Genomic DNA, 23,321 nt, shown 5'->3' with positions numbered 1-23,321 from the left:
GAACACTAGTAACTGTAGTGATGATCACTAGTTACTATAGTGATGATCACTAGTAACTGTAGTGATGATCACTAGTTACTGTAGTGATGATCACTAGTTACTATAGTGATGATCACTAGTAACTGTAGTGATGATCACTAGTAACTATAGTGATGATCACTAGTTACTATAGTGATGATCACTAGTTACTGTAGTGATGATCACTTGTAACTCTGATGATTAGAAGTAACTAAAATGATACATTATCACTAAAAATGACTGGGTGATTAGTACTTAGCATGGTTATGAGTAGTTAATATGATCCCCCGGTGATCTTAGATTAAAATTATTATCAATAATAACAACTGATTATCAGTGTCATGATCAGTTATTTATTGTGTTGAGCACCTTTGACTTTAGTGATTTGCAATTCTATATCGTAAAGCATAAAAAAGTGTTTTATAGATAGTCGTAACTTTGGGGGATGGGGGTGGGGTGGGGGCTTGGAAGGAAGGAGGGGGGAATCGAAGGACCAATCATTTTGACTAAAGGGTTAAAATTATTCTGATTTTTCAATACCTCATCCTTCTTGTCCACATCATGATCCACTGATATCAGAACAAATAAACTGTATCGATATCGTAGTATTTTCCTTGTCTGATATGTAAACAGTCTCATAAAAGATATAAAAACAAAACTCTCTTTTACCAAATCTCATTGCTATTCATAAGCGGGTCTTAACTGACAAAAATCATCAATAATTGGAAAACAAGAAACTCGGACGTTTATGATGCAGGATACAATTGCGATTGGAATTTTTAAAAAGAGGGTCTATTTCTTCCTCTAGAGTTCTACTGCTAGTACTGTCGATTGAGGGCATCAGATTATCACAGTTAGAGATGCAGGTGTTTGGGAGGACTGCTTATTGCGAATCAGGTAAGTTATAGAGGATTAATTAGAGATAAATGATAGACTAGATCTAAGAGATTAGTAATATTACGGGGCAGGTATCTCTTAGATCAATAACTGATTATGCATGACCAGCTGTAGCGATAGACCTCGTGGTCGCTGAAAATACCTATTAACATGGTCTGGAATCAGCTCATGCAAAGTAACGAAGACAGCATCAGGACCAGGCGATGTAAAGGTAGAATTACTATATATGTAGCCATACGTTTATTTTTGTTGGTGATAGATCATTAGTTTTCATCTTAAGACAGTTGTGCCTCAAATAGATATTTTTTTTCTCTATATTTGACATTGCAGAACTTTATAATGTGGTTAAAGTTTTGTTTGGAAATTGGAGTAGTTTCCTGATTTTGTATTTGAAATCGACAAATTTTTTTTTCTCATTAAATATATTCTGTAGACTAGAATTTGATTTTCTATGGTAAACATAGCAGTATTTTTGCATTTAGTTCATGCCTTTATGCAGAAATGTATAATGATTCATAAAGTATTCATTTAGTTCCGAGGTAAACTATTTAATATTTCATTTGTAAATGATTAAAAATTTTTGAGAGTTGATGCAATTCTTGTCTGTATAAATTTTTGATGATATCATCTCAACAATGTTATATAAGATAAAAGTGCTGTATCACTTTCTGAGGAAATTTCTCTGTATACGTTCAATCTATAAATCGATGGTTCTTTGATAAGGTTTAGTTGTCCGACACGCGTGGTTTGGCGCGCTTTCCGAGGCTGTGTCCCTATTTCCTTCTCTTGCTCATTAGGTTCTTGGAGACAGCGGTAAATGTCCGTAATTAGTGGCTCTACAACAGAAATACAATAGTTTCGTAGCGTGAAAGGATGTGATATATCAAAAGAAGTATTTTTTCCTCCAGTTTCTGGGCATATTTTTCTATAAATCAATCTTTGTGTCTTGCGACAGGTAATGTTTCGTAGACCATTCACGCGTTTTTATACGACCCTTAATTGAAAAATATGTAATTTATAATCGATGATTTTTTTATGGTTTGCTTTGTTTTAGTTTTTCTTGTCTGAAACAAAAAAAAAATATTTACAATATTTTTCAAATATCTAGTAATCAAATACGATTGCAAATGTTTGTTTGATGTTATTCCAACTCATTCATCACAAACAGTCGGTCAAATGTTTTACCACAAAGGAATATTTAAAAAAGTGTCATCGATTGCCATGCAGGTAATAATGATTTTGGTCATTGAGCACTGCTTGTATAGAGTGATGTCTTATACATGTAGAAGCCACTCTCTCCTATTGATCTCTAAGAAGAACAAAAAAACTCCTCGGTGATGCTTTAAGGGGTTTGGTTATTTCTTGACTATTATTTATGGAGCAATTTGTAAATGTAATATTGAGATAAAATTGATAGAGATCAGAATGGTACTCTAATTCAGTCTATCAGCGCGGGGCATGGATCAATTGAAGAAAAAGAGATATCGATCCCGACCGAAAACAAGATGGATTGCATAATAGAGGGTCATTTTAGTATCTGGAGCGATGCAGTCTCCTTATAAATGGGTCCAATGCCTGAAAGTGTCGGCAAAATTAGTCAACATTTACTTTATGAAGTCTGAAGTTTTTTTTTTCTGGTAGGATATTTGACAATCTTTATTATAGAAAATATAGGACATGGGTCATAGACTAAACAGAATTTATCTGTTGATGATTAATTTTAATGATAAATAACAGATGTGAATATACAAAATTAATGATTAACTATATTAACTAAACGATTTCAGTCATTTATTAGTAAAAAAAAATAAATAAAAAACCTTTCAGACGCGATTGTATAGTTCCTTTTCCGATTTAGTGTATGCAGAAATCAACAGCTGCTTACGAAAGGTGACCAAGATCAATAGTTAAAGAAACTACAAGGAGAAAAAAGTATTCGTAGTGATAAAATTAAAGTAACTGATGCATAAAGCATTTGTTGTAGTAAAACTACAGAAGCACGTATTCATTGTGGAAAACTACAATTCTTGGAGATGAAACTTTAGAATGCAAAAACTATTCGTAATGTGATTAAACAACAAGCAATGTTTTTCTAGTAATATAAAACTACAGGTATAGAACTCGTTGAGAAAAGACTTTTAAAGCAACAACAAATATAACAAACGAACGAATAAAAAACAAACAAATTCATATTGATAAAGTTAGAGATAATAAGTGAAAATGAAAATACAGAAATAAAAATATTTGTAGCGATAAAATTACAAGCATATTAGTATTTTCATTCAAATAATTTGTTGTAAGAATAAAGGCAGAGAAATCAATATATTCATATTAATGAACTACAGGTATAAATTAATTCATTTACATATGCAAACTGATTTTGATAAAAAAAAAAATTATGATTCTACAAAAGTACTCCGAGGTTGATATTAAAAAGATGCTTTAGTTTCTCATTGACAATATCTATGTAATCTTTGGAAACCAGGTCTTCAAACAATCTGTTGGAATTCCCAAGGGTACTAATTGTGCCTCATTATTAGCAGATCTGTTTTTGTATTCTTATGAAGCAAAATTTATTCAAAAGCTTCTACATGAAAAGTAGAAGTATCTTCCTGTGGGCTTTAATTCGACATTTATATATATCGACGACTTCTATATTTAACATATTCATTTTCATTCCTACGTTGATCTGATATAATTTATCCCAATAAAATAAGAAAAAAAATACACAACAGAGTCTAACACATCAGTTTCATAACACCAATGAGATACGTGATGACTTCAACTTTTCTATTGTTTACTTCCCTTACTTATGTAGCAATATACCATTATCACCTGCGTATGAGGTTTATGTCTCCCAGCAAATTCGATAAGCAATAGCATGTTCTACATAAGATCAAGTTCTTAAACAAGGCAGACTACTGTCAAATAAGTTGATGATACAAGAATTCGAACAATCTCGTTTAAAGTCAATAATGACCATGTTTGCTTTAGGCCTATCATACAAGGTATTCATAGTAATAAAACTACAAGCATAAATACTATTTGTAGTGATAAATCTACATGCAGGCATAGAAAGTGTTCGTAGTAATGAAACTTTTGCATTCATTCAAAATATTTTTAGCAATGAAAATTTACCGAAAATATATACTGTATAACTGTTCGCAATAGTAAACTACATGCATGCATGCATACAAAGTATTCTTGGTACATGGACAACAAAATTATAGGAACACAAATTATTTGAATAATAAGAATACAAAATCTTCTTGATAAAGTATCGGTTGAAGAGAAAGTATTTACACAAATAAATACGACAATTTTTACGAAGAGAAATCGTGGTATCTTGAGGGAATGAACAGCACATTGCAATGGTATTTCTGGGTTCGAGCAGTGTCCGAAACATTGGCTATACTTTGTTTAATTGGAGAAGTCCTTTGCAAAATACACCCTTTTGCAAAGTGCAAATAATAATCACGTTCCCTTACATGCTTTCCTAAATGTCGTTTTATTTCCTCTTTCAAAGAAAAATATCATAAAGGGTAATGTTAATGCTTTGCTTGCTCTGTGATATTTCCTTTCCTCTTCTAGACGACTCCCCTGAAAGCATGCTTTAATATCTATATTCCTGTACACCTTGCACTTTTTCCTGAAATTTCGTTAATTAATTAAAAAAAAAAATAGGAAGAAGGGGTAAAATCAATGGAATCAGACTATAAATTATATTTGGTGTCATTTTTCTCTATACTACGTTGTAGATACCGGTTTTACCAGAACGTTACCTTGATATGAAAGCTTTGTATATGATGCTTAATAATAATATTTTTATTGAACATTGATGAAATGACCAGGTCCACGGAAAGGTAATTATAAAGAGATCTCGTGGTTATGGTTACGCTGGGGGGTTTTATATAGTGAATATATATTTTGTATACGTTCTATATGCTACACATTTTAACAATTACAAATCTCTTATCAAAACAAAATAATGATAGCACTTTGTAGTAGAATTATCTGCATGGCCATCGATTTTAGAAACTGTTCGGTCAAAGGTGCAAAAAAAGGTTGACATTTCAAGGAACATTGGGTATATATAATGAAAATTATACATAATATTAAATCTATATAATTTGAAAAACTTTCATTAAAATAATAATTTATTAGAAATCAATAATGAATCCTTTCATAGATAGGCGATTAATTAAACTTAAAAAGAAAATTTCAAAGAATACACAAAGCACACAGACTAAATTTAGATTAGGATTTTCAAAAAAATAATATTAATTTAAATAGTTTTACAGAAATCTTTTTCTTCTGTAGAGATTTGTAATTTTCTTTGGTAAGACATTCTACATAACACGCCATTAACAATAAGACACTGAATCGATCAACTTTCATTTCTGTCCAAAAAATTTGTGCGAAATATGCTATGACAGATGGCTTTTTTCTGTACAATATTTACGACTTCTTTCGATAATTTAAGTAGGTTGGCATGTATTTCCCTTTTTTCACGCAGCATTGATCGCAAAAAGCTCATCCTCTTTCATCGTATTAAACGTGAGTCAAGGCGATCCCAGGGAAGGAGTTATCCTAAGATAGATTACAGTTACTATACTGAAACAGATTTTTGTTGATCAATGAATAGTTGAAAATTGTAGCTTTCATACATATACCATGTTTCTTTTTCATATCAGTTCTTTGAGGAATGATTTGATGTTTTTAAAAATCTATTTATTTATTTATTTTAATTTTTGAATATGTGACATAAAGTATATAAGAAATATGTTGTTTATATTTTGAAAAACTAGAACAGAGATCAGATGAATAGCAATTTACCGAGCGCTTTTATTTATTTAACCATGTACATTTATAGGTAGACGGGCCTACAAACCGGATGTCGTGGCGGCCATATGCATTTAGAAACTCTTTAAAAAGAAATGTATCTATAGACGATGTTTGTGTCTGATATTTTAATGCATTCGCTCTAGAGAGCCCACTTGATTAAGTCTAGTCTAAAAGTGATAATCGAAGGAAAGCTTTTTTCCATAAAAGCTTTCAAACAATATCTCTCTTTCACCGCTGCATTGTCCCTCGTGGCATCAACTTTACTGTAAAGTATCTCCAGAAACTGTGTAAATACGTCAATTGTTTAAACTTTCTTGGGGTTCTCGGTATGTCTGCGAGGGAACTATTCCTTGGGGTTAATTAATCGGGGATCCTAAAGCAATTTATGCTTCAACCATAGATGAAGAAATGACGTGTTTCTGAATATTTAAAGATTAAGTTGTTCCTGAGAGACGAACAGCACACGGTCCGCTTCCAGTAAAAAAATTCTCCCGTGTGATCTTCAAAAATATCTAGACTAAGAGCCTATTGGCAGTGGGGTTATACATTTATCGATAGAGCTTAGTTTTTTGGTCTGCAATACACTAAAACCTAATAATGAGGAATTATACATGCCGTGATCTTATTGGGTTAATTTAACACGCTGTCTTTGTTTTCCAGGGGTTATCAGATGCTGTATTTTACCGACTGGTGAACTGACCTCACCCTGAGATTGGCACTTTTTAAAGGTAATTTATAACTTTTTTTTATTGTTAATATCTATTGACTTTTTTGCTTAAATTTAAGTTTGGTTAGAATTAATTGAAATCTGGCTTTGCATGAAAAGGAAATTTAGCATAATTCCGCGAAATCTCTTTATAATCGCTGTATGTACTACATCCTGCATAATGCAAAGTTTTTTTTTTCTTAACCGGGATATTGTCACTCGATAAAAGAAAATGAAAATTATAGTAATGACTTATAGTATATTAATTATGCCTCGATAAGTAGAAATAAATGGAATAAAAGCGTATTAACAACAGCTAGATAAATTATGCATGTAAGAACCAGGCATATTGTGGTGCAATAAGTAGCCTTTACCTTAAATGCATGTATTATACATGAAAAGTGGTCTTTCCTGTGCATGTTTAATCATTAACTTTTCATTGATTGATATTAATCGAAAGCATGTATGTGATTTTGTGATTTATAAAGATGTCCAATCAAAAAACATGACAGTTCTGCGCAAGTGGTCTTCAATTTTTTTATTATTATTTTTTTTCATGAGCAGATGGCAAAATGGTCAAATGCAATATTTGTAATCCGACTTAAGTATACATTATGTATAGATTTACTGTTCAATACGAAAGTCAAAAAAGAAACAAGATGTATTTATATTCAAGTTGGACAAACAGGGCTGTTTGAAATTGTTTTATACTTAGAATACCCCTAGAGAAGGAGTCAACAAAAGATGCAGACACATTGTCTGTAAATTCATTTCGAAACGGGCGTTATATATGGCGTAAAATGTACTTATTTGGAGGTTGTAGAACTTATTTCTTAGAATACGTGTATATATAAAAAATGAATTGTAATGCATTTATCTTAATTTTTATGATTTGTACATTTGTAAAATTGTTACGTACAAAAAAAAAGAAAAAAAAAAGAGAAAAAAAAAGACAAAAACCAGAGAGAGAGAGAGAGAGAGAGAGAGAGAGAGAGAAGCGTACTTGTGCTCTACAGCAGAACACTAATTTTTCTCCCGCAGACTATTGTTTCCTTTACGGTCACTTTTAGCCCAACCTGCTTTATGATCGCTTCCTTTATTTATGGTGTGAAGCAGTGTCTTGTAACGTAGGAGAACGATTCTTGGCATTTCGACATCTATTTGCTTTTAAATCACTCAGTCCAACATCCCTACCTCAATCAATTTTACAACATTGACTCGGCGATTTACAGAGCACGCCGCTAACCCATTATATATCAAGAAAATCAACAACCGTCTGTCGCTGAATACAAACATTGACATAACTTCAGATCATTATTGAAAGAACTTTTCCAACCCTTTTGGATTTCACAAATACCCAGACCAATCACTCAGTGAAAGTGCCTCTTCTGTGTTCTCTATTCTATTAAATACACCCGAGATTTACCGAAGATGATGAGGGCAAATTAGCTTAATGCCTCGCAAATCTAATCGAAAGCGTATTTGTCAGACGGCATATGCTGATCGGTATTAATACAGATGGGTTAACGCATAAGGCGTTAGATGCCCGTTTATTACCCTGATCCATGACGCTTTTTTTCTAGCGTCAGTTGTCCATCACTATGGGGGTGATCAAATAATTTTGTTTCTATCGTTTCAGAGAGGAGACATCAGAAGGGCATATACCCAAGGGAAGATTATTACTACAACTGATTGCAACACCATAGAGAAAGAGCATCAATATTGCCATTCTCGACGGACACAAATTATTCCACGTATCGTTAGCCAGTTCATAGTTGTCATTACCAACAACATGTGTGACAATGTCTTTAAATGCAACGACAAAATCTCGTCAAGTTCACGTCACATGACATGACTTCAGCTCACAAACGTAAATGTTGGGTTCAGGAAAATCGGATTTGAAATTGAATTCGGAGAATTATCTCACAAATGTCCCCACAGGAGGTAGATATGGATGTAGTGGTGGCCAAAATCATCTCCCTGATCATATCGACAGGAGTATCCGTCCTCTTCGGACTTACCCCGTGTAAATTGTACCAGCATTTTGCCAAAGACATCACACGGATTCGGAAGGCTGTGGATTATTCGATATCGTCCATGAAGTGTTTTTCCGGGGGTATATTTCTAGGAACCTGTTTCTTACACCTAATTCCAGAAACCCGTAATAAAATAGAAGCAGTTATGACACAGTCGCGTTCGTATTCACAGTACCCTGTAGCAGAACTTTTGACTGTTGTTGGGTTCTTTGGCGTTTTGTTCATGGAACATGCCATTAGATCTTTATATAAAAAGCTTCAACGTTTAACTGACAGAGATCGAGAATATGGTGAAGGAGACATGTTTACATTTAGTAGTTGTAGACTGGGAGGAAGTGAAAGTGATCTCGATGAACAGAGCATGAATTCTATTAATATGCAGGATACTTTACAGGCCGAACATAACACGTTTATAAAATCAGCGGAACAAGAGGAAACGAAAGAGGCCCCGGAGTCTGATATCGAACCCGCTCCGCTCCAAGACTTACCAGTCAAGACAGTGGTATCGGAGCTCAGCAGGGGAGATGACTCTGGAAAAGGTCAGATGAGGTCAGCTATTTTTATCACAGCCTTGTCTTTTCACGGTGTGTTCGAAGGGATGACCCTTGGACTTCAGAGCATGGAAAGTAATGTGTGGGTTTTGTGTTTTGCCATTACAATACACCGTGGGATTTTAGCTTTTGGAATGGGACTGGATCATATGAGAAACGATGTCAAACATCGTACAATGATCTTCAGTGTGTCTTCGTTTTCCGTATTAGCAGCGGTGGGAATTATAATCGGGATCGCCATTTCGACAGGTGCACAACTTTATGAAGACGTTTTACTTCCGGACGCAATTTTGCAGAGTCTTGCAACAGGGACTTTATTCTATATAATCTTTTTTGACATTCTTTACAAAGAACTCAATGGAAACAAGGAAGTTAAAAAGTTATCATGTGTTTTCGTAGGCTTTTCTGTCATGGCCATAATATTTGCCGTTACACGAAGGTAACATTCCGCATTTGGTAACATTCCTTGTTTTAATTTAGCTTTTTTATTCATAAAATCGCTGAAACAGGGCGCTATATTTTGCTAAGGTTTTGTAATATTCATATATGTATGTATATTTGTTGCTTAATAACACTGTATACAATACAAAGTAAATAGTTAATTTATTTATATATATTTTTTATTTTTATTTTTTTAGTTAAATTTATTCATTTTGATGGTGTACTAGAACATAACTTGTATAAGAAAGAGATTTTTTCTGTCAGAATCTTTTAGTAATACGAATTTAGGATTTTTACATTTTCACAGTTTGTGAAAAGGGAGGTGGGATGGGGCTATGGACATGCTTATCGTCCAAGGCAGGCCCGTTGCAGCGGTTTCAAAAGATTTAGTGTGTGTGTGTGTGTTTGGGGGAGGGGGGGCAACATCCCAAAAAGAACTGACAAGCAAAGAAAAAACTGTCCAAAGGAGGGGGGGGGGCAACTTCCCAAAATTTCTGACAAACCTAAAAAAAAAATTAAAAATGGAATTTTCCAGTGCTTCAGTGCTCTACCTTTAATACAGCAACAAAAAGTGGAGGGACCAAAACACATCTAAATCTAAAAGCATCTAGATGAAAATTTACTATAGCCAAAACTATACTCAGAAGTGTAACTATATTCTATACTATATAGTATATATACTATATAGAATACTATATTCAAAAAGTGGGGACGGGGGAGGCACGCCAACCCCCAACCCACCCCCACCCCCGGGCGTTCTACGGGCCTGCAAGGTTTGACAGATATTTTTGTTTGTGTACCACACGGCCCTGTTTTAACAGTGTATTTTGCATTTTCAAATACAACTCTAACTCAGCTCACCCAAAGCAGAAAGAGATTTCGCCGAATGTTCAATTCATTAATCATGATCAGGTTTGTGGAAGCCATGCTAGCGATCTTAATAGGCAGCTTTCATTTCTTATGTGCTTTTCAGTTGGAATAAAACATGACCATGCACTGGTAATCCTTTTCGTTGACTTTTGCTTCAAACAAAAAAAGTGTATTATGGCATGCCTCTTTTTTATTCATTAATTAATTTATTTTTACAGTGATATTAGCATGCAGTCACGGTGTTTAATGCTCCAAATCACGACCGGATATAGAAACGTGGTCATTTTCCCTCAAAATTATTTTTTTCTTAATTGCGTACGTTATGATCTCAATAAAAATCTCAAAATGGATTTAAAAAGTTGATTTAAAACACGGATTAGAAGCACAGACTTATATGGAAACGAAACTTTAAACTTTCTGTCAGAATCTTTTAGTAATCTCCATGTAGAAATTTAAAAAAAAAAAATACAGGAAATGTTCTTTCATGAAATAAAGAGTAAAATCACGATTCGTTAAACATTTTTAAAGGCAATCATTCTACCCGATTGTACGAATTTGGGGGTCGAGAGTAGGAATCACACTGTAAAAAATGTGTTTACAATTCAAACACTTTTCTAAACACTTTCTTGTCACCTCCTTTTTTATATGTTTAATTTCTAAACATGTTAAATTCCTAAACATGTCTTAGAAAGTGTTTAGAATTTAAACATTTGTGTGCTTAGAAATTAAACATATCTTAACACATAAACACAAGTGTTTAAATTCTAAACACATAACAGCAGATGTATTTAAAATCTAAACACATCATAAACTGTATAATGTGTACCTGCAGAAAACAAAAACACTCTCGTAAATTTAGGCAAAAAAGTATATGTTTTTTAGATGCGCATAATTGTCAAAATTTTCAAAATATGTAACCAAAATTAATTATTTTCCATAAAGCCACTGGACGTTGGGATATGTATTTAATTATACAAAACAATGGGCACTGTGCGATGTTCATGTACTTAATTTACACAAACAATGTTGGAGATGGAACTGAATATAGATTTGAAAAGTCACAACAATTCAATCGGAATGACATATAATTTATAACGTACACATAGATAACAAACTTTTAATCTTCAAACTTATTAAGAAAATAATATTAAGCTGACAATTTAATATCAAAACTTCATTGAATATTTCTAAAAGGCTTTATTAAAGAATTTTTAAATTAAAAATACAAAATGTATATTTATATACATGTATATATTTATTATAATAATTATAATTTGAATCGGCTGCAGAGTTTTCCTCATGTCAATCACAAAAATATCAAATTTTATTAACTTTCAGCAATTTCCAAAGCACCACATATTATAATCCATATCCCATTAATAACTGCCAGAAAGTAATCCGTTTCGAATACACGAGGATAATTGTAAACACTGTCGAATTAACTCAGTAGTCTTCAACAAACGAAGTTTGAAAGTGTTGATTATGGAACAACAAAATTGCACTTGAAGATGACACCAGGTACTCTGATACGTGTATTTTGAGTTCGATCTGGACTGCAGTGCCTGTAGTAAAGAAAGCCAGATTTCAGAAAAAGTACACTATCACTGGTGTTTTACATTACTTAGAAAAACAAAATTGTTCAAGTTTTAGTGAAACTATACTGATATAAATATAGATGTTTTTAATTACATTTAATATTATTTCCTCTCCTGCAAGTCTATGAACGAATTCAAGATATCCCAAGTTAACTTCATTTACGTTGCTCATCGTGGTTAATTAATGCAAAGAAGAAGAAAACAAACCTTTAATGTACTGCAGTAACAAGATGCCCTTTCACGTATTTCAATATTTCGTCATGGTATCCCCTAAGTTGGGTTGTCATAACTCTCACTGATACATCACCTTAGCTTGTTGTGTTTTCTTTGTTTAGATAGCCGCTCAAATTAACGTTCAAATATATGTGTGTCATTTCCGGGAAGATAACTCTGCACTTTACAGTAGAACGTGTTTAATTTCTAAACGCGTTTAGATATAAAACATGTTAAGACATAAGTGTTTAGTTGTTAAACACAATACTATACACGTTTAGATCTAAACATGTAACAGAAGTGTTTATTTCCTAAACACAATTTTTACAGTGCAGTTGTGTGTTGAGTGGAATACCTAAAGGCAAACTTCTGGCCAAACAGTTGTACAAGTAAAATGGACTCTGACATGGGACAAAATGCTTCAAATAATTACACTTAAAATGTTGTTAAAATATACTCTATATAGATAGATGTATATACAAAAGATTCTTTTTTTCCAATGGGGGACTTTCATTACTAACTCCAGTTTTGTTTGTTTGTTTGTTTTATTAATCATTTACTTGGGTGTACAGGCTGTAGTAGCGTTTCTACAATGTATGGGGCCAACAAGAGTAGGTGTGGGTATGGATGTACGTCCTTCAACCAAAGTTCGATATTGTTTGCCTGTGTACTATATATACGGTCCTGTTTTAATAGTGCGTATTCAAATACAAACGTAAAATCAGCTCACCCAGACAAAAGGAAATTTTAGAATGTTCATTTTCAGATTTATAAAAGCCCATGCTAACGATCTGAAAATTAGTCGGCAGCTTTCATTTCTTGTTGTTTTTCAGTGAAAACAAAATCAGCAGATGACCATGCTCGGATAATCCTTTTCGCTGACTTATAAATGACGTCATTACCTGAAAAACATCGAAGAAGACAATCTGTGTTTTGCATGTCAGCGAGCTGTTTTCTGTCTTAGCAGATTAATAATCATTATAGGGACCGATCTTTTGCGCAGATTAGTTTTCCCTCCATTATGGAGGAATGGATGTGCTGTCACTTTCAATTAAGTAATGTAAACCGAAGGGAATTGTCTTGGAATTTTATCGCATTACTATCGCCTGACAACAAATTGCACTGCAAATTGTTCCAAGAAAAAGTTGTCCAAAGACAGTGGTGAGTTCGGAATTGTCAAACATATTACAAGTAAAAGTAATGGCCACAAATAAAATGTAAGTCGATCTCTGGAAAGAAAATAATGACATCAATTCATACCCAAGCACTTTGAAGTCGTAAAGGGGAAATGGGGAGCTCCGAAATATGCCTTGGTCTTTGTCAATAAAACGCCTCCAGATAAAAAAGAGTTAATGGAATTCTTCACAAGGTCTGCGGGAAGGTGAGACATGATCCTGCAAAATCGCCACCAATATCCTATTATAGTCTTAGCCAAAGATAACAAATTGCTTTGGAGTTCAAAAGAGAAAGCTGCTTTTTCTTCCAAGTTATATTTTATCCATCTGTATAGAAAACAACGTTTTCTTTTACAATGTTTAATGATTTTAAAAGTGAAAAATCTGAGCAAAAGAAAAGCGATTCTCTCTCTCTCTCTCTCTCTACAGTGTATGAATGATAAATACTTATTCAATTTGTAATTAATACATGTATTTATATAATGCATACATGTATAGTTTTCATACAGCCAACATATACCTAAATACACTTGAATGTTAAAAAATAGTCCATGTTTTTAAGTACTTAAAATTTACGTGTTTGATTTGCTTTTACCACCACCTTGTAAAGTTTTAATTTACAATGCTTCACTTACTGTGCAATCTACAAAATGTAGAATTTTAGATCTAGTGCCAAAATGTTTTCAAGGAATGGCCCCGATTTTTTTTTTTTTTGACCTTGAAAAAATTGGTCAAGGTTCAAAGTTTTAAGGCTAAATGTCGGTTCTCAAATTACGGCTTGCAAGAATATTTACGCATACGAGACGTCGCCATATACATGTACATAGATACCGGTGAAGGTATTCAATTTTAGACCTTTACTCGGCACTTTGGGCCATTTAGCAGTGAGGGTTCTTTGTTGTGCCTACACCTACTGTGAAAGAGGACCTCAGTTTTTAAGGTCTCATCCGAAAAACCCGTGACTTTCTTTTCTAATGCCGGAAGCTTGGCGAAAGAACAGTCATTAGCTTCTAGTATGTTTACATCTTAGGTTTGTTGCGGCGCCGGAAACGAGCATCGTACTCGATACCTCCCAATCACGAACGGAGCCCCCTACCACTAGGCGGCCGCGACCGGTGTCTCACTTTGAAGGGGAGACGTAATTATACAATTCAATAAATCACCTTTTAATCCATTTATATACAAAATACGTTTAAAACTTGTTCTGTGATAGTTTTGTATACTTTTATTTATCAGTTGAATTTAATCAGAAACTGATCATTGTGACATGTATGAAAAAAAGATGGATTTTACGGTCCTTTAAAAAGATGATTTGCTGTTTCTCAAACCAATGGAGAGAATATCTTAGAGCATATAAAACAAATTATACTGTCTTGAAGATTTTTAAGTTCATTATGATTTATCAAAAGGTATTTTTATTGTAATTAAAAATGAATTACTCAGCACTAACTTATCAACAACTTTCCAAGGGTTATCTCTCTTTCTAAAAGTAGCAACCGCATTTTATTTTCTGCCTACAAATTGTTTTGGCAGCTTAGTTGTTTATACCATGTTTTTATCTGGATCTGGTCGTCAACAACTACAGGAGAATTACAGGCATTTTGGACAAATTACCGGACATTAAGTGGTAATTAATTTAAAAAACTTTATTTCAAAGATAAGTCTCCTTTAGACAAATCTAATTAAATATTGTGGATAAAATGACTGATACCAAGAATTAGTTTTTGGAATTTTTAATGTAAACTCCGAAATTGAATTACATTGAATACTCTATATAGGGTCATTTTCGCCTCATCTTATTTTCGACCCTTTATCCCTATTGGCGAATTTACAGAAGCACTATTATAGTATCATAAAATTTCTCTATCAGTAAATGTTGGATGAATTCTAACCCTGGTGTACTCAATTATAAATTTAATTGGTAATAGGAAGGGGCAAAAATAACCCTTTTTCCAATAATTTTTAGGGGGGAAATATCTTGTGGTTTTGAAGAAATGTAATATTTTGTTTAAATTTTTAAGTATAATATTTATTACAATTTTAGTCTAATTTTGCTTTTCTTCATTTGTTTTAATAATTGGCTCAATCAAGCAAAATAACTTGATCAATCAAGAAAATATCAGCTGGGTATTACTATAATTGCTACAAATCTCTAATTAACATACATATTTCTAAATACATGTGTAGATTTATCCCAGATATTGAGGAAATTATTTGTATGTTCGTACAGTATATCTTTAAAAAGTTTTTACATCCATTCAGATATTTTATGTACATTCATAAATAAATAAATTGAATAACTGTTGCAATCCAAGATAAACTCTGATTATATGTTTACTCTTATCGATGCATCAAATACTCTGCGTGGATATGTCTAGAAGTTGCGCTTAATTCTATTGCTCGAATTATAAATAAATCTTCAAAAGTAAGCCAAAGACTGATCGGTATATTTTCCGGATATTTCTGGCGATCCCTAGATATTTATTTTATTGCATCAAATACACGCAAGGCCAATAGTCATTGTCTTTCACAAACAAAAACAATTCCGAGCTGTTTCAAGTTTTTACTTTTTTTTTATTCACCATCGATTGGATTTTCTACGTTATTTTTATTTCCTTGATTGTCCCTGGGCCCTTCCAGACCAGACAAGACGAGATATAGTGTTTGTATAACTAGAAACTAAGATCGGTAGAGAGCAGGACCGAGTTCAATCCCTTGATTTAGATTCCATTTTGTCTATCAGTAATATGTGTGCATTCTTAGAGAAGCCCTAATGAGATCAATAAATCAGCCACCTCTCTTATGATTAACGGTATTTGTACTATGTCGAGAGGAAGCACAACCAAACAAGAACATATAAGCAATATAACTAAGTCATCTTTTTGATTACATTTTGTATTGGTATTTTCTGATATCTCATTAAGTTGAATAAGCTATGCAAATAAATCATTCATTCCAGTTTATTTGTATGAATTCATACCACGCTGAATTTAACTAAGACCATGTGATTGCGCACAATTTCAGTATTTTTACGAAAAAAACGTGTTTGTATATGTATGCCCTTTTTAAATTGTTTGAAAAAAGTTTAATCTCGCATGCCTCTATGTCTCAAAGGTTTACATGAAATCAACTGTTACCTACATCAAAATATATGCTCTGTATCAATACATTTATAAACTTAATATGTCCAGACCAGACAAGACGAGATATAGTGTTTGTATAACTAGAAACTAAGATCGGTAGAGAGCAGGACCGGGTTCAATCCCTTGATTTAGATTCCATTTCGTCTGTCAGTAATATGTGTGCATATACGTTTACTAAAAACATTTTAGTAAAACTAAAATGTCCAAAGATTTCAAAGATTCATCATAAATTAAAAATCTATCACATACAGGCTCATAAGTAAGTGTTTGATTTCATTCTGTCACTATGACACAATTTTTCATGAAAGGTGAAACATCAATGGATCAACATGAGAATCAAAAATTAAACGCATTTTATAAACATACATGACAATTAAACACCTCCGTTGCTACATTAATCAAATGAGAGTGATTATTATATAAAAACACTTCAGCATGGTTTGATCAGCTTTCAAGGATAAGACGCAAAGTTTTCAAATCGCAAGAGCGGTACCGTTCTGACTGGCCGCCATTGCATGACAGATAACTGGTTCCCTATAGTTTGTTGGTTCTCCGCTGCCGCCCATGATACTGAATACCCTTCTGTTTTGTCACGGCCATTACCCCTCCATTGTTATCCTCCGTCGTCAGTAACTGCATGAAAGCTTGAACAACGAACTCAACTCTATTGAAAATGATAATACACATCTTATTTAAACTTAATAAATACAGTTAGATAATACTTAATCTGGAGATTTTTTTCAGAAATGGATTGCTCGTCCGCATTAATAAATCACATTTGTTCTTCAGTTTCGAGCAGATACTAAAAGTGATTTAAATTAAAACCCAAGTAATGATACGTAGCAAAAATAAATATCTACTGCAATTTGTAACGTCCTGACATTTTATTATATTATAAACAAAAAAATGTAATCACTTGTTTACGCCTGCGCTCTGCAAAATTTCTTGCGCTTTGGCATTTCCAAATATACCCTCTTCATTCACTCCCTCTGTTACCATTGATGTATCGGTGAAACCTGGACACAAACAAACATACCTCATACCAGTACTGAAGATGTCTGCATTCATCTAAAGCAGGTTAATTGGAAAAATGAATTCAGAGCAGTTTAATTATCCTTCGCTCTTTCGTGAAGGAAATGTTCCTTTCTTGGTTAACAATTAAATATATAAAATATGTATCTATCGTAATAAATATCTTGGCCAAATAGTGTCATACCGCAACACTTCTAGTATATCCTACGACGCTGTACTTGGAAGCTGTGTATACGGGCATAAAAAACACCGGGGTTAAACCTAAGAGGAAAAACAATATATAATTCTTAGTTAAGGCTTGTCAACCCTACGATAAGAGGAATAACTCTCAATGGGATAAATGACTGTTATTCCCTTATAAATTGTCAAAAGGCCATTTCTGTCAAATTTTGCCCTGCAAAATACGCTGAAATTACGAGCGCTTTAATCATAAATTAGATTTCTTTTTGAAAATCTTTTGCATTAAAACAAAATTTTATAAATTATATGAGTAAAGAGACGATTGATGAACCTTAAACACATTTATGTAATCAGTATGATGAATTGTTTCAATTTCCCTTAAATATCTGTTTGCATGTTTCAATACATATTTTCTTTCGTTTAAATTGTTTTTCTAAAGAATGGCCAGATTGTAATTAAAGTACATGTACTTGTAGCAAAATTCATCGTATCTTTTAGAGATTAAAAAAAATATAAATCTTGGACTGGAAAAAAAGATTTCTTTAAATTTATTGATAATAGAGTTATCTTCCTTATCACGGAGACAATATTCTATGCAAGCATAGAAAATAAGATGGACACCTGCTGTTGATGCAATATTGACTACCACGCCCCCTCGAGCATCTGATTGTTTGTTCATATACTGGTCTGCCAGCTTCGTACCTTCTATCACACCAATCTGAATAAAGAAATTTCAGAGATATAAGAAATAATTTAACAAAGAGAAATATTTGTAAATTACATCTATCTACTTGTAGCAAAATCTCTACAAGAAGTCTGATGACCCCCAAGGTTCAAAAGACCCTGGTGGCACAACATTTGATGTGGAATATAGAAGAAAAACCACTTGACATTTCAACATAAAAATAACTTCTTTATATAAAGTTTGATGATTTACTACTTGATCTTCTTAGGTATTTTGATAACCTAGACATATTTGATGACTATCAAGCAAAGATATTCGTCGGAATCTATTGGTCTACTGAACGAACGACGGATTGACAGGTGCAAAGCTTTAAAGTGGGGAGCTTTTAAAATTAAATTCTGATACATGTCATAATAATGATTCTCTTCAACAAAGAATGAATAAGGAGACAAGATTTAATGTAGAAATTAAAACTTGGGATTCCGAGACCCTGTTAAATGTACTAACTACGTTGACCATGATGGTTGTTCTCCAAGATTTGCCTTCAGTGAGGACCCCAGCATTGTTTACAACAATATCCAATCCTCTAAACCGAGCAATGGTCAGTTTGAAGACGTCTGAAAAAAAATCAAACGTACTTTTGTTCACTAGTCCTCATAAATTACATACCGATGCTAGACTAAATTGAGCTTTGCCATTGCTTTTTTTTTTTTTTTTTTACAAAGAAAGTGTACTTGACAGGCAGACCTGGTTGAACAAAATGCTTCTGATTTTTTGGAATGTGTGAGCCAATGAATAAATGAGTCTACCCAACTTTACAGAGTACAGCTGCGATCATGCAGTCGTTCTTGGGGGGGGGGGGGGCTTTCCCAAAAACGTCAAGTAAAAAAATGGGATATGGCTATATTGTTGCAGCTATACAAAATACTTTTATATTCCTTTTTTCAACAGCAGTTTCGGGGAAAAAATTACCTTCGAACTGCTCATGATTTGTGACGTCACACCGTAGAAACATGGCGTTGTTTCCGTACTTTGGTTTCCATTCTTGGATAGTTTTTTCTCCGATATCGGAGTTCAAGTCACAGATACAAACCTATAAAAAGGGAATCGTGCATTATATCTTTAAACTATATACAATAATAAATCCTCATTTATTTCTCTCGGTCTACTCTATCCTTGAAGATGTATATAATTTTCTTAGTAATAATACACAGGGTTCTGTCGAAAGAAATATAGGCTTCATTAAATTTCATTTGAAATTTCATCAATTTTAGATTTTTAGAGCAATTTTCCGGCATATGCATTTAATTTATAACATACAGCATCACATTTTTTCTGGAAGCAAATAAAAGGTCAAGGTCAACAGCACTGGTTTTTTCACAGATCTTTTTGAGTGTACATGTGTATGTGTGCTAAATATAAACCTCCAAGGTAAAAAAAAAAGAAGTTAAATTTCTTCCGTATTAGGTCAAAAGTCATTTTTTTAAATGTCATAATGCTAATATACATTTATAAAAGGGAATGTTTCAAGCAATACACTTGTAAAGTGAAAAGAAATTTTAAGATGCAATAAATAGTCTGAAATAAATGTGACTTCAAGGTCTTACATTAAAAAAATTAATATTGGACGAAATTGGAGTTCATATCGAGTAGGTCAAATGTCAAGGTAACGAGGTCAGTCACTGGTACGTGTACCGTCAAAGATATATATGCCATTCATATGTCATTCAGTCAAATGATATAGAACGAGAAGGGCATACATGTACACATAGGGACATGAGACAATCTTAGCAAAATCGGGTATATAGTATAATAGGGGATTATTATTATTATTATACTATATATATTCGATTTTGCTAAGATTGTCTCAAGTCCCTGTGCATGTACATATAACAGACAGACATGCAGAAAGACAATGAGGAAGTGTTTTTGCTCAGTCGGTTACACTAAATTTCTTTGGCATTTATTAAAAAAAAAATTAATGTACTATGATCTAAAAAAGTGAAATATTCACGTGATTTCAACATCTCATCACAAGGTGACCTTGATCTCTGAGACATGATCTCAAATTTTAAATACGTTTTGAATATGAGAGAATATTTCATCAAAGTGTTCTACATTCTACTTACCTTGACTCTATTTTTGAGTAGTTCCTCGGCGAACGCCTTACCCAGGCCCTGAGCCCCTCCTGTAATTAGGGCAACCTTTCCCTCCAGTAACATCCTCTAATTGTTCTTGATTTTTCCTGTGATTTTTCTTATTTAAATCATTCTTACTTATAAGTGGCATACATCGTAGATCTATAGGTAATATAGTTATAGGTAATAGGATCCTAGCTAATCAGGTCGAGATTGATGTCGAATCTAGAGTTACCTCGCTTGAGTTAACAAACTAAAGTATGGGGGCGCATTGCTGTGATAATTATATAGAAAAGAAATCACTGTATTTCAAACCAAGTTGAACTCATTTGTAGGTGGAAAAAACTCTTAATTCAACAACGGGTGTTTTATTATTAAAATGTGTTTTTATTTTTGAAATGTCGAAAAGGAAATTGCAAAGTCATCAGTCAAATTTCCCTCTGTTCTGTGAAAACAAGACTGAATTTTCTCACAAAGATCTCTAGCCCCGGCCTTTTCACTAAAAAATCTTACGATTAATTTTATCTTAAGAGAAAACTTGGTTTTTTTTCTTTTCGTAACAGCAAATCTAGACTTACATGTCGTAATTATAACTACTCGGCCATTTCCGAAATAAAATCTCTGAAGGAACTCATAAATATTAATTTTTTCGAGTGGTCTTGTCAGTGTGTTGACCTCTTTCATTAATTTATTTTGTTTTATTGGTCACTGTAACATATTGTAAAAATCTTTTCTATGCATAATTCCCATATACATGTGTACATGTCGAAATGAATGATTAAATTCAGACTTTTCGGACATTATCTAAACATGTTATACCGATGAAGAGCTCCGATTTCTTGCTAAACCAAATTACTATCTGGTATGGAGTCTCTAAACACTGAAAGTTTCTTTTTGACTTTGAGAAAAATAAAGTATATTAAGATACATCTTCGCTACGTACATGTAGCCAAGTTTTTCCAATCCGAAATCTACTCTACAATTCAGGGCGGTAGAGTAGATTTCAGAATGGAAACCCTTGGCTAGCGAAGATGATGAAGGTGTATATACATGTATTGAATTTATCTATATATAGTTCATTTTCAACATAGGGTACCTGCCATATTTCCCTAGATGCAATAATGTAGCCCTCTCCTTTTTTGAGAGGGCTACAGCTCCTTAGGATCTCCGTAATGGTGCAGGTGGGGAAGTGATTCACTCCCGCACAGATTTGGGCTCAAATTACATGTATCAGTTAAAAAATCATCTTATTTAAAGGAAGCTGAATCTAAAAAGTAATTGATTTTGTTTGAAGACATCCGTACTAAAAAAAAATAATTTTTGCATCAGTACGGAGATATGATGGAATTGCAGCCCTTTTCTGAAAATATCAGATAATAAATATCGGAGAGGATTACGTTATTGCAGCTAGTATTTCCCCTAAATGAAAAATGTTCAAAGAAAACGAAGTACTGAACAGCTGAAATCACTGTTGCTTATTACTTTGAGAAAATATATGCAAATTAAGTATTTAGAAATTACTTTATCTTCGTCTTATATTTACAATGTTAAGAATATTGTAATTTGTCACAAATTATATAGTTCACAATTGATATAGGTTAAATAAGTTTTTGTTTTGGGGACGAATATATAGATGGGGTGGGGAAGTGTATATAAGCTTCATAATTGGTATACATGACATGTATAATTATGTAGTTCTGTACCATCGTAATGTACATCGATATCGTCTCAAGCCACGGTCCGAGTCCGCACATTCAGCTCTCTCCTAATGGGGAAGGATCGCACCATAATTCTTTATATCAATGTTGCCATAGGCTCAGTATCATGATAGAGCTTTACTGAATTGATTGAATGTTGTTTTACGTCCCGTTCGAGAATTTTTCACTCGTACATAGAGATGTCACCATATATCGGTGAAGGGCTTCAAATTTAGACCTTTTCTCGGCACTCAGGGCTTTTGAGCTGTGAGGGTTCTTTATCGTGCCAACGCCTGCAGTGACTCGGGGCCTTAAGGTCTCATCCGAAGGACCCTCAACTTTCACTTCAAAGTGCCAAGCGCTTGGCGAAGGAACAGTTGCTACCAAGTTTTTTTTTATCGACTTAGGTCAGTCGCGGCCGTGATTCGAACACACGACCTTCCGAACACGGTCTACTGAAAAGAATACTAGACTTATTAGTACATGTATATGAAAATCTTTCAAAATTCTATACTTACAGTTTTTATCATAAGTTCAGCTTGGTACAAGTGTAGAAAACATAAGGATACATTCTGTATTTCTTTAGTTCTGAATCCACCTTTTAAAAAATTCAATTTTTTGTCAATAAAGTAACCCCGCACAGGAAACGGATATTCGGAGTCTTTTACAAGTATTTTTTTTCAAACACGATTCTTTATCGTGAAAAGACAAATAATTGTATTTCCTATGCACTGTGGAATTGTAAAAAAAAAATGTTAAAACACACCCTCCCACGGCCCCCCCCCCCCAATTCTCCAAACTCACGCAAAGAAATTTTACATCATGTCCTTTCACAGTTTTTTTTCGTGATAAAATATCGTTTTTCATTCTATACTGATATTTCTCATTACTCATGCACTTGCTTAAAGGTTTGATACAGAAAAAATGCTTTCTGATTCAATATTTGAGAAAGTGACATTGTGATCCCCCTCTCCGTTCCCATCAATTTAATTTTTTCATTATTCATGAGGAAATATTTGGAAATTCGAGCAAAGATTTCTGGAAGACAGGAAATTATTTTCTTGTAATATAAGAATGCAAGTTGCTATATCCCAGTTTA

At 33.3% G+C, this 23,321-nt stretch overlaps 2 protein-coding genes across 2 annotated transcripts; one reads left to right on the top strand and one right to left on the bottom strand.

Moving 5' to 3' along the window:
- The first annotated feature begins 826 nt into the window (after positions 1-826).
- On the top strand, positions 827-9,627 carry LOC133201439 (zinc transporter ZIP3-like). Its single transcript, XM_061337244.1, has 3 exons — positions 827-915; positions 6,421-6,488; positions 8,106-9,627. Exon 3 carries the CDS (start codon positions 8,396-8,398, stop codon positions 9,494-9,496), a length of 1,101 nt encoding a protein of 366 aa, XP_061193228.1. The 5' UTR covers positions 827-915; positions 6,421-6,488; positions 8,106-8,395; the 3' UTR covers positions 9,497-9,627.
- Positions 9,628-16,291: 6,664 nt separating this feature from the next.
- On the bottom strand, positions 16,292-20,736 carry LOC133201428 (15-hydroxyprostaglandin dehydrogenase [NAD(+)]-like). The gene is made up of 7 exons (XM_061337234.1): positions 20,517-20,736; positions 19,360-19,480; positions 18,895-19,004; positions 18,324-18,420; positions 17,707-17,783; positions 17,407-17,558; positions 16,292-17,154 (listed from the first exon to the last, which is right to left on the bottom strand). The coding sequence occupies exons 1-7, from the start codon at positions 20,607-20,609 to the stop codon at positions 17,025-17,027; spliced, it is 780 nt and encodes a 259-aa protein (XP_061193218.1). The 5' UTR covers positions 20,610-20,736; the 3' UTR covers positions 16,292-17,024.
- Positions 20,737-23,321: the final 2,585 nt, after the last annotated feature.

This window comes from Saccostrea echinata, unplaced genomic scaffold, assembly GCF_033153115.1.
Source record: "Saccostrea echinata isolate AGI-Se365-2 ecotype Australia unplaced genomic scaffold, CSIRO_AGI_Sech_v1 ptg000002l, whole genome shotgun sequence".
NCBI classification, from domain to species: domain Eukaryota; kingdom Metazoa; phylum Mollusca; class Bivalvia; order Ostreida; family Ostreidae; genus Saccostrea; species Saccostrea echinata.
Note: the sequence above shows the minus strand (reverse complement) of the source record. Positions and strands in the feature narration are given on the sequence as shown.

Bases quoted from the DNA above. Each gene is read 5' to 3' on its own strand.
- LOC133201439 (XM_061337244.1), top strand. From the start codon at position 8,396: ATGTCCCCACAGGAGGTAGATATGGATGTAGTGGTGGCCAAAATCATC.
- LOC133201428 (XM_061337234.1), bottom strand. From the start codon at position 20,609: ATGTTACTGGAGGGAAAGGTTGCCCTAATTACAGGAGGGGCTCAGGGC. The intron at 19,005-19,359 runs GTAATTTTTTCC...ATTTTTTTTCAG, and splicing joins AAATCATGAGCAGTTCGAAG to ACGTCTTCAAACTGACCATT. The intron at 17,559-17,706 runs GTATGACACTAT...AACCTGCTTTAG, and splicing joins GATATACTAGAAGTGTTGCG to ATGAATGCAGACATCTTCAG.